At 41.5% G+C, this 15551-nt stretch overlaps 1 protein-coding gene across 1 annotated transcript in view; it reads left to right on the top strand.

The window, feature by feature from the left end:
* cacna1ia (calcium voltage-gated channel subunit alpha1 Ia) overlaps positions 1-15551 on the top strand; it is a 208435-nt gene that overhangs the window by 101166 nt on the left and 91718 nt on the right. Inside the window, exons 4-5 of the mRNA XM_052139594.1 lie at positions 6293-6390; positions 11752-11911. Of these exons, the coding sequence (XP_051995554.1) occupies positions 6293-6390; positions 11752-11911 (258 nt within the window). The remainder of the gene's footprint in view (positions 1-6292; positions 6391-11751; positions 11912-15551) is intronic.

The following is a 15551-nucleotide window of genomic DNA, read 5'->3' as shown; positions in this document are numbered from 1 at the left end:
AATCTAAATCAAAACAAGGCTGAATAACAAGTTGAGCTCAAGACACTGGAAAAGAAAAGGAAAACAGAAAAAACTTGGAATTCAAGGCAAAATCAAACTGATGAAAATTGACAACAAGGAATAGCCATATGAAAAGCAAGACGTGAATAACAAGACGCAAAAAACATGATCTGGCACGGAACAAAAAAATTAAGGGAATATTAAAAAGAAGCTAATGAGGTAACACATGAGTGTAATGTTGAACTAACAGGGTAACAAGAGCCCGGGCGACAACTGACTGTTGAACCCATGGCAAACACAACAGAATAACACATGGTGAACAAACACAAACACCACACGCCGAAGCACGCAGGTGGACGAACAAGACAGCCATGCACTCCGGACAACCATGGCGCAGACACAAACACTACTAGGCTGATCAAACTGGTGTCCTGATAGTAAGATTGCAGCAGACCAGTGGGAGGCTTGATAGAAGACTTATTCATGGTGCAAACCAAGCAGGCCACCACAAACTGTCAGGCATCTAGGTCCATGGAGGGCCACCAGAAATGTTGACGAGCAGAAGCCAATGTTCTCCGCACTCCTGGATGGCAGGCCAGCATCAATCAGTGACTCCACTTCAACACAGCTGCACGCAACAGCTCAGGAACAAACAACTGGCCATCAGGGCACCCCACCGGAACAGCCACCCCAAGCAGAGCCTCACTGACCTGTCCCTAAACCAGGCAGCCACAACAACATCCTCAGACACTATCGTGTCAGGCAGCAACTTACCTCTAGGGCAGTCAAAGAGATAAGTCAGGGTATCAGGCTTGATGTTGTTTGACCGCGGTCTGTATGAGAGGGTGAAACAGAACCAGCCGGATATCTGCCCATCTGGCCTGCCGAGAGTTCAACCTCCTGGCCGAATGGATATACTCAAGTTTCTTATCAAGCTCATAACAACTTCAAATATAATGTCAATAGTCAAATTAATTTACATCTTTCTACTGAAACGTTTTGCCCCCTCATTCTGGTCATCGGTTCATGGATGTTCATCAGCAGCTCACTCACCAGTTCTCACCATGTCAGCAAAGCCCGGCCCCACCCTCCGACCTGCCACACGGACCTTCCGAAAGTACCGGTTCACGGAAAACAATCTGAATTCCCATCACTACTGACTAGTCCTGTTCTTGTCTGCTAAATTAAATATGTTCTTCACCAGCCTCATTCTTGGGGTAATAAAACTTTTTTCCCCTATTCCTATCAAATAAAACTGATCAGCAGCAGGTCCAGGTGGAATCTGTGCATGCAGACTTCTGCAGAAAGCTCTCCACATATCCATAAAATGTGATGCTCCCTGCTCCTTGCGTGTTTGATTATTAAATCATTTTGGGACTAATCTGAGAGATACGAGAGTTATTTGTGTGCATTTTATCTGATTTACTGCAACTTAACATCAAGAGCCTAAAAACATAATGATATGCTATTGTATATTCAAAAATTCGTAAGTGTTACAGTTGGTTAGTGATATTAGACTCGTTTTTGGTGCAAACTGTGACTCTCGAGCTGTGATTTGTCGTAGGGTTAATTTGACCCTGTAACACTGCAATATTCAGTTATAACAGCACAGAATGCAAAATCCTTTCCACAGATATTCCCAAGAAAATTGGCAAGTCCAAGGATTCTGCATGATAACAGTGGAAGTTGGCATGTTGTTTCCGACAGTTCCAGTGCCCTAGAATTGGACACATTATGCTGATGCACTGACATGTGTTATCTACCATAATTTTTTCATCTTCTTTACCTTTCCTTTGGCGCAGCCAGAAGCACGTTGTGTCAGCAGCATGGGAGACCCTGGTATGGATCCCGTGTTGAAACCAGGATGCAATAATGTTTGCATAATCAGTGACAAGTGCTAATTGGAGGATGCATTTTTTCTTCTAACAATACATTTTTACTCCATTGATGGTTAGGTTTCTGGTTTGGGTTTGGGTTGGGGGGTACAGTTTATCATTTATGCATTCCTCATCTCTGTAAATACAACCTGTACAGCTGAAAACAACTCATTTCAAATATTCTTTTGGCACCCCCCATTGACATTGTACCCCAAAAATGGAGCTCACACATGCCCATAAGCCCAACAACACTTACCGCTTTGGCCACTGGGGAAGTTTTTTTTTGTATTTGGTAAGCACAGACTGATTTTAAAAGTTAATGTACTGTTTCCTATTTCAGTGTGAGATCAGTCTGTTGAGTTTGCGGATCAATTGTGTTAAAACTGCAACTAAAAGGTTTAATTCTCTGTATGTGGGAAGCATTTTTGACATTAGAGCAGCACTTGAGAGCTGTGGAGTATTTCTCGCTGTGTGGTTATGTTGAAACAGTGTGACTCCCTGTGCTGCAGCTATGAGATGCTGTCATTATATTCTCAGTGACTGATTCATTGACTAATTCGTCCTGTTCTGACTCAGCTCTCAGCACAGATGCCTCCCACTGAAAAACACCTCATGGATACACAGGTCAAAAGATAGCTGACAAGATTGGTGACATCACGGGAAATGTGTCTGCTTTAAGGTGGTCCCCGTTTGGGTGGGAATAAAGTGGCTGCGTGTTTTTATCAGCTGTTTGCAGTACAACAGTGTCTAGACTTATTCTGATGAACAAGGCAGATTAAAGGGAGATCAGCAGCAGATAATGTCTTTTTCTCTCTAAGAGAAGAGGAATCCTCTGTCCTCGATTTTCAAAAATGCTCAAACATGCAATCCCACAGGGCTGTTTGATGCAAAGAGCAGTCGGTAACTGTCCCAAAAAGAGCTGTTCTCACATAGATGAGAGAGACCACTTGTTAAGATATACCGGCAGTCAGATGTGTTAAAAGGAGTGAAAGGGACAATGATGTACAGCATCAGACTATATTGTATAGAGTCTTTATAGTGTATATTCCCTGAAGTGCAAAAATGTGATTTCCAGTGATGTGCTAAATATATATACAGTCACAAAAAGAGATAGAAATATCAAAATATATTATATACTTACGTCAGTAAGCGAGACGTTCCCCATCTGTCACTCACTCAACGTTGAGTGTTGATGAGTTGACACTAGGGGTCCCAAAGGAAAATGCTACAAGAGCTGAACCGAGTTACGCAGACTGGCAGTGCAAGACAGGCAGACCTCTATGTGCCTCGTAGCCAGCGCAGCATGCCGTGCATAAATACCCCCAAAACACTGGCAGGCATGAAGCGGTCCCCTGCACATAGGCTAACTGCTCAGAAGTATAAAGACTGGCTGTCCCAAAAGCCTTCTCTCTATTATTCTCCCCAGTAAAAGGAACAAAATCGTTCGGCTGGGGGCCAAATATATGGTCCAAGCTGGGGGGTGTCCCTCCAAAGAGACCACACCCGGTCCCAAAGGGGGGTTAGGTGGAATACACACACGGTCTTACCGGTTAGGAGCAGAAGCACATCGTGTGGAGTGGCGTTGTGGTACATCCTACCCAAGGGGGGAGGAGTTACTACAAACACGGCAACCCAGAGCAGAGGGCCTTCTGTCCAAGGAAGATGCGGTTTACCTGCAGGGAAACCATTTTGCAGGATATACATCACACCGGGTTGCCGAAGGGGACAACCAGCACATGTGGAGCACTTACCTTAGTACGGGGGCCTAGTGACGCCCGTGCCGGGGTGGCAGCGAGCCTCTCCGAAGACTCGACGGCCGCTAGGATAGGGAGGAAGACCGTCCAGGGTTATCACTTCCTGCGAACGCAACTGGGGAAAGAGTGCATGTCTTAACATCAAGAGAGCGGAAAGGCACTATGCACAAGCGATACACCCGGCCAGCTGACTCGAACTTACCTGTTTGTGTCACCTGATAACACACTGGACGAAACTGGCTCAATCCTGAGGTTATAGAACCTCGCAAAGGTACCGAAGCAAACAAAGAGCTGCTCGGAGCTTCTAAAGCTCTGCGTGCGGTCCAAGTAGATGCTAAGAGCACGCACCGGACACAGCAACACCAAGGCTGGGTCTGTCTCCTCCTGGGGCAGTGCTTGCAGGTTCACCACTTGATCTCTAGAAGGGGTCATGGTAACCTTGGGCATGTTGCCCGGTTGGGGTCTCAGGATGACTTGAGAGTAAGCCGGACCAAACTCTAGGCGCAGTTCGCTAACAGAGAACGCCTGCAGGTCCCCTACCCTCTTGATGGAGGTGAGCGCCGTCGGGAGGGCGGTCTTCAGAGAGAGCGCCTTTAGCTCTGCTGACTCAAGGGGCTCAAAAGTAGCTCCCCGAAGGACCACGGAGAGGTCCCATGATGGAACGAGGCGGGGCCTGGGGGGGGTTTAACCCCCTCGCGCCTCTCAGGATCCTGATGACCAAATCGTGCTTCCCTAAATACTTAACTTTCCTATGAATTACTAATGAGCCACAGGACCTAAAACACAACAAATGGGATATGCAAACATGCTGTAGTACATACATGCTCACACATAGGGTACTTGCACATAGGCTGGAGTTTGCTAAACCTGTGGAAGGATTTCAATGTCCTTTGTAGACATACTCCATGTTTACAAAGCAAATCTTATTCCCCATTCGACCCAGACCATGTGTACCAGACCAGCTACTGCTGCAAAAACAGCTTGTAAAAAATCTTCATGGTTATGTCATCACAAACAACACATTAATAAATCAACTGATTTTCTGTATTCAGCAATTGGCCTGCCCTGTCAAGCAATTATATGAAGTATACAGATGCTAAAATTAGCCAATATAAAAGTATTAAAGGAACAGTAGCAAAAATGGAAAGTTTAACTCTAGACAGCTCAAAGAAAATGTGGTTTGCTAGTTTTGTCTGGTTTGCAATGGATGCAACGCATAGAGGCACCATAGTAAGCGGTGTGCCAATGCAGATATCCTCAAAAATGGGTAGTTGCGCCCCTGCCCCAAATCACTCAATTTGACTAGACCTGCCTTACCAGCTTGGTAGCCAGGCTACAGAATGTAGAGTATGACCTAGGGATGGGTGATATAATGATATATCATATCAACCACTATTGAGCAGTCTGGTAGAGTGGGCTCAGATGCTCCGTTACCATCTTCCTGATGTTATGAGCTGGAAGAGTCTGTGGGAGGGATGGGTGGGGTCCTTCACAATACCGGTGGTGGCTTTGCTGGAGCATCGTGCAAGGAAAATGTCCATGATAGAGGTGAGAGGGACACTGGTGATCTTGGTGGCTGTATTCACTGCTCGCTGTAGTTTTTTGCTTTATGCGGCGCTGCAGTTCCTATACCAGACAGTGATGCAGTTGGTTCTGACATGGGCATCTGTGTTTCTCTGGAGCATGTGAGTCCAGCAGGCTTCACAATATTTGTGCTTCAGAGACAGGAGGAGAGTGCAGAGCGGGATCACTCACGCTACTCAACCTAGCTTCTCTTGATATTGTAGCACAGACCACAAATTTTATATGACCCATTTCAAGTTTTTTTTTACCTTAAAGTGCTATGGAGGAAGTCAAACATCTCAAAAGGCTAGACAGCCCAACATTCTAACCACCACTAACAAGAAAAACAGCTACAAAACTGTGTCATGTCCCAAAATAAAGTTTTTTTTTAAACTAAACATCATCACCCTTATTAAAATTCTGTTAGAATGATATTTGATATAAGGAAACAAACCATCCATGTTTGCCTTCAGATATTCATACATCCTCTAAAGAGATGACTTGAAACATTAAGAGCCTAATGAAGTGTTTATTTTTGTTGGTTTTTTTTTTTTTACTTGTATATTATTTTATTTCATGCATTGTTTTGAGAAGATGTTGAGTTTTTTGAGGGAATTTTATAACAATAATTATATCGGTCAACATCATATCAGATTTAAATGTTGTATAACATAAAATTAAGCATTATGGTATGGTTGATTTAAAACCAAGTTGTTATTATTTATTTTTTATTATTTCACTTTGACAATGATTGTCAAGTTCCAAATAAAGAGAAAATGATATTGTAGGAAGTAGGTTTCATTTATAAATTATTTCATTACCTGTCTGAATTATCAAAAAATAGGCATTACAATTTGTATTTATTTTTCCAGTAAAATCTTTACTATATTGTGATATGAATATCGTTATTGTGATATGAAATTACTTATTTCATGATAAAAGATTTCAGTCATAGCGCCCACCCTTATGCGACCCCCACTGTATGTAATGAAAACATAGCAAAAAATAAAGTCAGACTGCACTAAACTAAGTTATCTACACATGGTGACCACAAATGGAATTAGTTTGTTTGTTTGTTTGTTTCTTTTGTCTTCTCAGGATGGTGGAATACTCCCTTGATCTCCAGAACATCAACTTCTCTGCCATCAGAACAGTGCGTGTACTCAGACCTCTCAAAGCCATCAACAGAGTACCCAGTGAGTACACACACTTTGCACCAATATCTGTGCTGTGTGTGTGATATCTATGATAACTGATCTGTAAACCTTAGGTGATGAACATGCTTAATTGCATGCTCTGATTTTATTAAAGGCATAGTTCACCCCAAAATGAAAATTCTTCCAGCTCACCCTGTGTGATATCATTGTGAATGAGACTAAAATAACAGCTGGTCATCTCCTTTTGTGTTCCACAGAAGAATGAGTTTGGTACAACATAATGTTGAGCAATTGATGAAAAAAAAACCTTTATGTGAACTATCCCTTTAATACCAAGCAACAAAAACAATCATGTGTCAGTGCCAAACCCTATTCTATCAAATCCATAGCTGTGTGTTGTGTAGTCTTGTGTTTGGCATGCAGGTTTTCCAGAACAGCAGAGCTGGAATGAATCAGAGAGGATTTCAGAGCCATTACTTCTCTGCAACCTCCATTAGCAGAGCCAGTAATCTCCTCCTGTAAATGGGTAGAGAAATAGTTGTCCTTGAGCAAATGCCATAATTAATATTCCTCTATCTCACGTTTATGCCCCTCCAAACACTGTGGCCTTTCTTTGAGCTTCCATAAGAAGCCTGGGATTTATCAATATTTCAGTGCCCATGGCCATGGTGTAGCGCATGAATATGAATGTTAACTGAATTAGCTTGCATTTGATTTCACTGCTCAAAAACTTGATGAAGAGATATAAAGTATTCTAGGAGAGGGTTCAGGAAATGTTTGTAGATTGTAATGTAGGTCTATGTATATTAATGTGTTTGTAAGTGAAAGCATTCATAGCAGATTTAAAAGACACACATTTTTCTGTCATGGTGGGGACTTTCCATTGACTTCTGTTTGTATCCTGAGCTATAGATATTTTCTATCCCCTTACTCTTCCCATAAACCTAACCCTTAGAGAAACCTATTTACATATTCATTAAGACATTTTGTATGCTTATTTAGCTTTTTTCTTCTTGGCTGGTCTTTACAATGATTTCACATTTTACTATCCTTGTGTAGGCATAACCTGACCCGCACAAACACACAATGCATACAAACATGCTCTCTCTTCCACATTCATGCTGTATATGCATGCAGAAACGAAAAGAAATCCAAATGTCCCCTTAATTGTGTTAATGTGTATGAAAAAGTTGTGAGCAGTATGTACAATTGTAATGACAATCCAAGGTTTTATTAAAGGGATAATTCATCCAAAAATTAATATGTATTCATAATTTACTTACCATCATGTTGTTCCAAACCAAGAAGAAATGTTTGGAACACTTTCTATGAAGCCCATCTGTATAATGCAATGTAAATACATTACAAATTAGGGGTGCAATGGATCGAATTTCACACGGTTCTGTTTGTATCATTGGTTTAGGGTCACGGTTTCAGTGTGGTTCAATATTTGCCATGTTCAACTTTTTTTTTTTAACAATTCCAAAGAATACTCTATTTGGTAAACTCTTCAACAGGTTTGCCTTTAATAAAAATCATAGTTTTACAACAGTAACCATAGTTTGACCATGGCATTTGTAGTAAAATCATAGTAACCAGGGGCCTGCGTAGCTCATCGAGTATTGACACTGACTACCACCCCATGAGTCGCGATTTCGAATCCAGGGTGTGCTGAGTGACTCCAGCCAGGTCTCCTAAGCAACCAAATTGGCCCGGTTGCTAGGGAGGGTAGAGTCACATGGGGTAACCTCCTCGTGGTTGCGATTTGTGGTTCTCACTCTAAATGGGGCACCTGGTAAGTTGTGCGTGGATTGCGGAGAGTAGCTTGAGCCTCCACATTCACCGTCTCCGCGGTGTCATGCACAACGAGCCATGTGATAAGATGCGCAGACTGAAGGTCTCAGAAGTGGAGGCAGCTGAGTCTGGTCCTCTGCCACCCAGATTGAGGTGAGTAACCGCGCAACCATGAGGACCTACTAAGTAGTGGGAATTGGGCATTTCAAATTGGGAGAAAAGGGGATAAAAAAAAATATTTAAAAAATCATAGTAACCACAAAATCAACATGGTTACAGTCATGGTTACAATATATTGTATAATCATGGTTACTATATGGACATTACAGTATTACTGTTATAAAACCATGGTTAATTGTACAAAACCATGATTTCTGCTAAGAAACCGATTCTGACAGCAGTCATGGTTATTACAGTCATGGTTACTGCAATTGTACTATAGTAAAACCATGGTTAATTTTTGTCCTTAACTAAAAAACTATTTTCTCTCATTAAAAAGTCAAAATTTTAACTTATTACCTGCACTATTATGCTACATGCATCAACATAAAATACATTTGAAACTCAACTCAACACATATTCACAATTTGGAAGCTTTATATCACTATTGAAGGAATAACCTTGCTATTAAAATGGATACGAGAAGGGATGTTGCGATAATTCGGCTCGATTATTTTAATTATACTTGTAAATCCCACATGAACACTTTAAGCACTTTAGTTATTGTTGTTTCATGTCTGTCGAATTAGCACTGAGTACCTGCTTAAAAACAGACGGGAGTGTGTGCAGCTTCGGCTCACCTGCGGCTCTGTGTGCGCCACGCAATATATTTCCCTGGGTGATGTTGATGTAAATGATTAATCACGTATCGGTGTATTACTATAATGGAATTTTAATGCCATCAAAGCGCATTATTGATGCTTAAGTGTGCAATAGATTACAGCCGCACGAGGAAACAGGAAGAACTCGCGCATGTATTTTAAACCCTCACACGCATTATTGGCGTATATTATTAGTATACACCACTTGCGTCGAGCTATGTCTTTTTTGACCATTGTTGTTGTAACTGACTGCAAAAAGAAAATGTTCCCAGAATGTTCCACAGGGAGCTTCTGTATCAGCGGCTCAGTTTCTCCACTTGCATGAAGAACAGTGATGTCATCAAGTGAACCCACGTGAAGCACAGGCAGAGCATGTCCATTTACAGAGCCATACAGGTGCATTAGTGGAGGTTTTAACTGTACCTGTCTATTTGATGCTTTGTTTTCTTCATATATTTACATATATTTTAATGTTGTAGTTTTACAAGTATTTTCTTAATATCAAAAAATGTATATTGAATTTTTTATTTGGTGCATGTGTAATGTATATAACTACCAGCATGACTTGTAATGTCTTATAACCACTTACAAATATTATATAGATGTTTATAAGAAGACATTGCTTTTATCACTTTACTTGCCTATTATATATTTATTATAGAGCATGTCTATTATATATATTGTATACATTGCAAATATATATAATACATTATAACTTCTGCAGATAAAATTAAATGTTGCTTGTGTTATAATGCATTATATTCTAAGGTTTAACTATGAATAGGAAAGTATTATAATGTATTATAATTGTGGTCACAATTATTTATGAGTTAATTATTATAAGTTATAACATATTATAAGGTGTATTATGAGACATTACTAATGCATTATTATGCATTATAAATATGATTTTCATTATGTTGTAAATATGTTTTCTTCAGATGAAATCAAGATGAGATTCTTAAAAGAATGTGTACACCGTTCTTATCGAGCTTTATATGTGACAAAAGTACCATAAATGGTACTACAGTATATGGTACTACTTACGTATGGGGCTTTATAGTATTACTTACTAAAGTGTACTATGCTAATGAACTATCAAAAGGTATTGACTATTTTTCGGTACTTTATAGACCAATCCCATTATTTAAAAACATTTCAGCACATGCACAGTAAGTGGTGACATAAAGCCGGCAAACTGTTGTGTTAGATTTGACAGATTAAAAAGCTAGTGCTAGCTAGATCCTCTATATATCGCTAAAACATAATATGTAATAAAATTAGCCTTCAGGGCTCAAAGCCAGCTAGATTTGGGCACATTATTGCAGGTAACGCAGCAAGTAATAATCATTGATTAAATGAAAGCCATCATAAATACAGAAATATTCTTAACTATAGGCTACTATCATTAAAATGGTATAAGTTAATAACATACCTGTAATAAAATGGTATGTTGGAAATATATCGTGGGTTGGAAATGATCTCCTCAATCCATTCAACTCTGTTGACGGAATACGATAAAAGCGAAGCCCTGGGTTTTTGCCATTACAGCCTACAGCGCACCACAACATTTCATATACCTTAACCAGGCAATTTAAAGGTAACAGCTAACTTTTTGAGAATTGTTGGTCAGCTAACTAGAGGTTTGTTTCACTGTTTGCACCAGTGCATCACTGGTCTTTTTGCCTCCAATTCAGACTGTGACCAAAGTTTTGGTCTATTGTCCTTTTGGAGCATTACAGTGTGAATCATCTTCCACTTTTGTTGAATGGAAAAGAATTGCTAGGACATTCTGCTAAATAACCTGTAAATAGCATGTATGTTTTAAAAGATGTTGGTGAGTAAATGCATATACATTTTGGAGTGAACTATTCATTTAACACTGAGAAGGATAGAGATAGAGAAAGAAAGTTAGGGTGGCTTTCTTACTAAAGGCATGGGAGAGAATTATGCTGTGATGTCTTGAAAAGAGAATGGCACATTTGGAAAATAAGCATTTGAATGACCTTTGTGTCAAAAGTGTTAATTCATCTTTACATTTCATTAGTGGCAACCATTACCCTTTCTGACAAAATCAATCACTCCTTTCTTCCTGTCTTACTCTTTCCCTCACCTCTCGTATTCTCTTTTTCCCTCCATTTCTCTGTCTCACTCAATTGCATGGAATGCAATTCTTCCTTGATGAGCAGCCCCTGGGACACAATTCAGCTTTCATTCCAGCAGTCTGGATTTTCACAGTACCAGTTAATGCCACACATCCATGGTCAACATCTGCTATTTTTGTGTGTGAATATGACAAATGTGCACATGGCTGTGTGTGTGTTAATGTGTTCTACCAGTGTTGTGTTAGTTCCCTGTTGTGTTTTCCCTACCCACTGTGGTAATCATATGCTGCTGTTCTCCAATCAGAACGGACACACACCCTTCATTCAATCCCAGCAGTGCTTCACAAACACACATGCACACGCACTTACTCATACAAACACACACACATACTTTTTACAATCCCACTGATGCAGAAGTAAAAACTCAAATTAAGTTTCTGATAAGCGCTCAAGAGTTGGCAGTGGGTGGTCTGTCAGTGACACTTATGTATTTTTTTAAAATAACACAAATTACGTATACATGTTACATATTATGTATGCTTATGAAATGTATGTGAGAGTGGCCTAAAATGAAGACATCTGGCAATGCATTTAACTTCTGTTATGTGACATCATAAGTTTTGATAAATAATTGTGTTTTGTGTGTGTGTGTGTGTGTGTGTGTGTGTGTGTGTGTGTAGGCATGCGTATCCTGGTGAACTTGCTGCTGGACACCCTGCCCATGCTGGGAAACGTGCTCCTGCTCTGTTTCTTTGTCTTCTTCATTTTTGGCATCATTGGAGTGCAGCTGTGGGCTGGACTATTGAGAAATCGATGTTACCCCGAGGAGAACTTCACCCTGTGAGTACTGGTGACAGATGAGGTCAAGGAAGTGAGAAAGAGAGGTACTGAATGGTCATTAAGTCTTTGCCTCAGATGATACACACCCACAGACTGCTCACAGTTTGTTCTCTGACCATCTTATGCATATCGCACACAAAAATAGCAAGTACATTCTCGATCTGGCAAGCTTTAAAGGAATATTTCAGGTTCAAAACAAGTTAAGCTCAATCAACAGCATTTGTACCATAATATTTATTACCATAAAAAATTATTTTGACACCCCTCTTTTTCTTTAAATAAATAAATAAATAAATAAAAGCAAAGATTAATATCTTAAAATATGTATTTCGATGCATATTTTACTTTGAGGTAGTTGTCGATACCAAGACCTAGTGTTCAATTGATAATTAAAAATAATTGATTGATACAATGAGTGGTTTGAAGATAAACTAATCACTGGATTTGCCAAAAATCCTGGTTAACACTACAAAGTGGACCAGACCTGAAGTCGATAACATTATTTAATTGAGAAAAAAAGTGCAGAATCCAGATTTTGGATTTATTAAGATGTCAGTTTTGGCTTACAAGTTTAAAGGAATTTAGATCTATAGAAGATGCATTTCTGATCAAAGTAAATCCTTCATCGAATTGGACTTGTATTTCAAATGTCCTCTGTCTTCTCTAAAAAAGGCTGTATCATGTTGAAGCCACATGTGATCGAGGACCATTTTGGTATCACATGGACTTTGGGGATCAATAAACAAATTATCCATTCCACTCCATAAAGTCCTTACCATATATTTTTAGATAGCCTTGTTCTGTTCCACTCCAGTCAAATGGGTTTTAAGAATTATATGTAAACTTGCCTTTCCTTCACTCATCTTCTTTATACTATATTTCTCCTCTGCATCTTTCTTTCTGTTTAATCACTCGTCTCATCTTATTGTTTTTACTGTCTACCTGCCACTAAAAATGCAAATGTGGTTCCACCCAGTCGATGGCTCCAGTTAATTAAAACTCAGATTGGCGTCCATATTCATGAGTGGGTGTCTGCCTGAGGTTACCGTGCCAACCGTGGTCTGTCTGACTCTCACTGCTGTGTGATTGGATTTGAAAGCACTCACAGTGCATGGCAGTGTGTGAAACAGCCTGTGTGTTTATTTGTAGTGGTGGTGGCATAGTGGGCTAAAGCACAGAAATGGTAAGCAGAAGATTGCTGGTTTTATCAGCTGAAGATTGCTGGTTTGATCCCCACAGTCACCACCATTGTGTCCTTGAGTAAGACACTTAACTCCTGGTTGCTCCTGGGGGGTTGTTTAAGTCGCTTTGGATAAAAGCATCTGCCAAAAGCATAAATGTAAATCTTAATGTATGGGTGGTTTATTAAAGCAGTGTATGCCTGAGTTTGAAGATCTGCTGAGGTCTGACTGTCATTTATTGTCTTGCAGCAAGTTAAAGGCTGCCACTACAGTCAGAGTCAAAGTATGATGAAGTGTGTTTTGAAAGTAGAGTCTATCATAGAGTCTGTCTCTTGAGAGAGCACCAGATTTTCTTCAGCATTGTGCATTCTGTTACACTCTTTAAGAGTTATTTTTCTGTGTGCCCTCTGGCAATAGGCGAACTATCAGGTGGAATATGCCCAACACACACACATAAAAAGGAAATTAAAACAAAACATTTATGGGATCATATACTAAAGTAAATTAAATAAATATATTTAAACATAAACAGTCATGCATATAACACTTGTGCACATTGGATATGCCAATATGAATGCTGGTAAAGGTGTTTACATGCAACGTGAAATCAGAATAATGTCTAATTATCTATCTGTGTCGACTCCCGAAGGGGAGGCCTCATCGTGGAGGCAGGGTCTATTGGCCTGGGAGGAGGCCTCAGGGCAGAGGGACTGGGCGGCAGCCACTGGACAGGGTTCAGGAGGGAGTGGCTCAGGGGGCAGAGCTGTGGGTATTGCTTGGGTATTGTCCGTGACAGGGGAACCGCTTCCATTACCGTGAGCACTGGCAGTGACAGGGTAACGACCTCCTTGGTCATGAGCACAGGCAGGTACAGGGGACCAGTGTCGGTGGCTGTGAGCACAGGTAGTTGCAGGGGAATGACCTCCTTGGTTGTGAGCACTGGCAGGGACAGGGGAAAATTGTCAGTGGCTGTGAGCACAGGCAGTGATAGGGGAATTACCTCCTTGGTTGTGAGCACTGGCAGGGACAGGGGAACAGTGTCAGTGGCTTTGAGCATAGGCAGTGACATGGGAACTACTTCTATGGTCATGGGCACTGGCAGTTTAAGGGGAACAGCCATCCTGGCTGTGAGCACAGGCAGTGACAGGGGAGGGGCATCTGTTGCACTGGCACTGACAGGGGACTGGGAAACAGGAGCCTTTCTCCTCCTCCTCTTCCAGGTGCGCAGGAGCACTGCTGTGGGAGTTGCCGTCATGACCGAGGATGCTGGCACTGGGACGTCCAAGGCTTCAGGTGCTCGCTCTGGGATGGACGAGGCATCATACGCTGGCTCTGGAACAGACGAGGCTTCAGATGCTGGCTCTGGGATGGACGAGGTTTCAAACACTGGCTATGGGACAGATGAGGCTTCAGGAACTGGCTCATTGGCCATGGCAGATGTGGGTGCTGGCTCGTTGGCCGTGACAGGCGTGGGCACTGGCTCATAGGCCGTGGCATGTGTGGGTGCTGGTTTGTTGGCTATGGCAGGCGCGTTCGCAGTCAGCGACAGGGGAACAGCCTCCATGACTGTTGGCAGCAGCAGTGGAACAGCCTCCGTGGCCGCAGGCAGCAGCAGGGGACCGGCTTCTGTGGCCGTGGGCACTGGCAGCAGCAGGGGAACAGCCTCCGTGGCTGTGGGGCTGACAGCGAATGAGGAGTAGATGCCCTCCTCCTCCTCTTCTGGGCAGAGAGGGGCACTTCTGCTGGCACAGCCTCCACCTCCAGGCGGGCAGTAGCAGTGGGCTCGGCCGAGGCGTCCACTTCCATGAGGGGTATGCCCTCATCCTTGGGTTCGATTGAAGTCCTCAGAGACACATGCTGAAACAACTTCCTCCCATTTTATAGTCTGCCTGACTGCCTCGATAAAACCTCCATCCTAATTCTGATCTGGGATCCAAGATCTAAAAGGTTCGTTCAGACCTGTCCAAAAGATACCAATTAGGCATGTCTGACCATATCCCAGACCCGAGGACGATGATAAAAACTCCTTACGTGCTGGCAGGCAAGAGAACCAGTTTGAGGTTAAAAAAAAACACTGCTGGGTCCTTTTTGGCCAGTTTGCACTGTCAGAGAATGCAGTGACAGTACCCAAGTGTTGAGTTGAAGAAATAAAAGGGAATTTATTAAATACGACTCCAAAATACAAAACTCCACCAAAACTCCCACAAGAGGGAAAACAAACATAAACAAGAGTGGCAGAGTGAAAAGGGGAACCAGGGAACCAGGACCGACCGACTGCACATCAGTTATGACCTTTAGCATCCGCAACTCTGAATCTTAAGAACTGTCATAATTTATTACTTTAGTTTAGATTTACTCATCAGATGTAATTCACAGACGGCTTTAGTATTTTGTTTACTTATTCTTTTAAGGTTTTTAATTGGCCAAAAATGCTTGAGTCAAAAAAAAAAAAAAAAAAC

The sequence above is a fragment of the Xyrauchen texanus genome, chromosome 12 (assembly GCF_025860055.1).
Source record: "Xyrauchen texanus isolate HMW12.3.18 chromosome 12, RBS_HiC_50CHRs, whole genome shotgun sequence".
In the NCBI taxonomy this organism is placed as follows: domain Eukaryota; kingdom Metazoa; phylum Chordata; class Actinopteri; order Cypriniformes; family Catostomidae; genus Xyrauchen; species Xyrauchen texanus.
The sequence above is the reverse complement of the archived record's forward strand: the minus strand, read 5'-3'. Positions and strand labels throughout refer to the sequence as shown.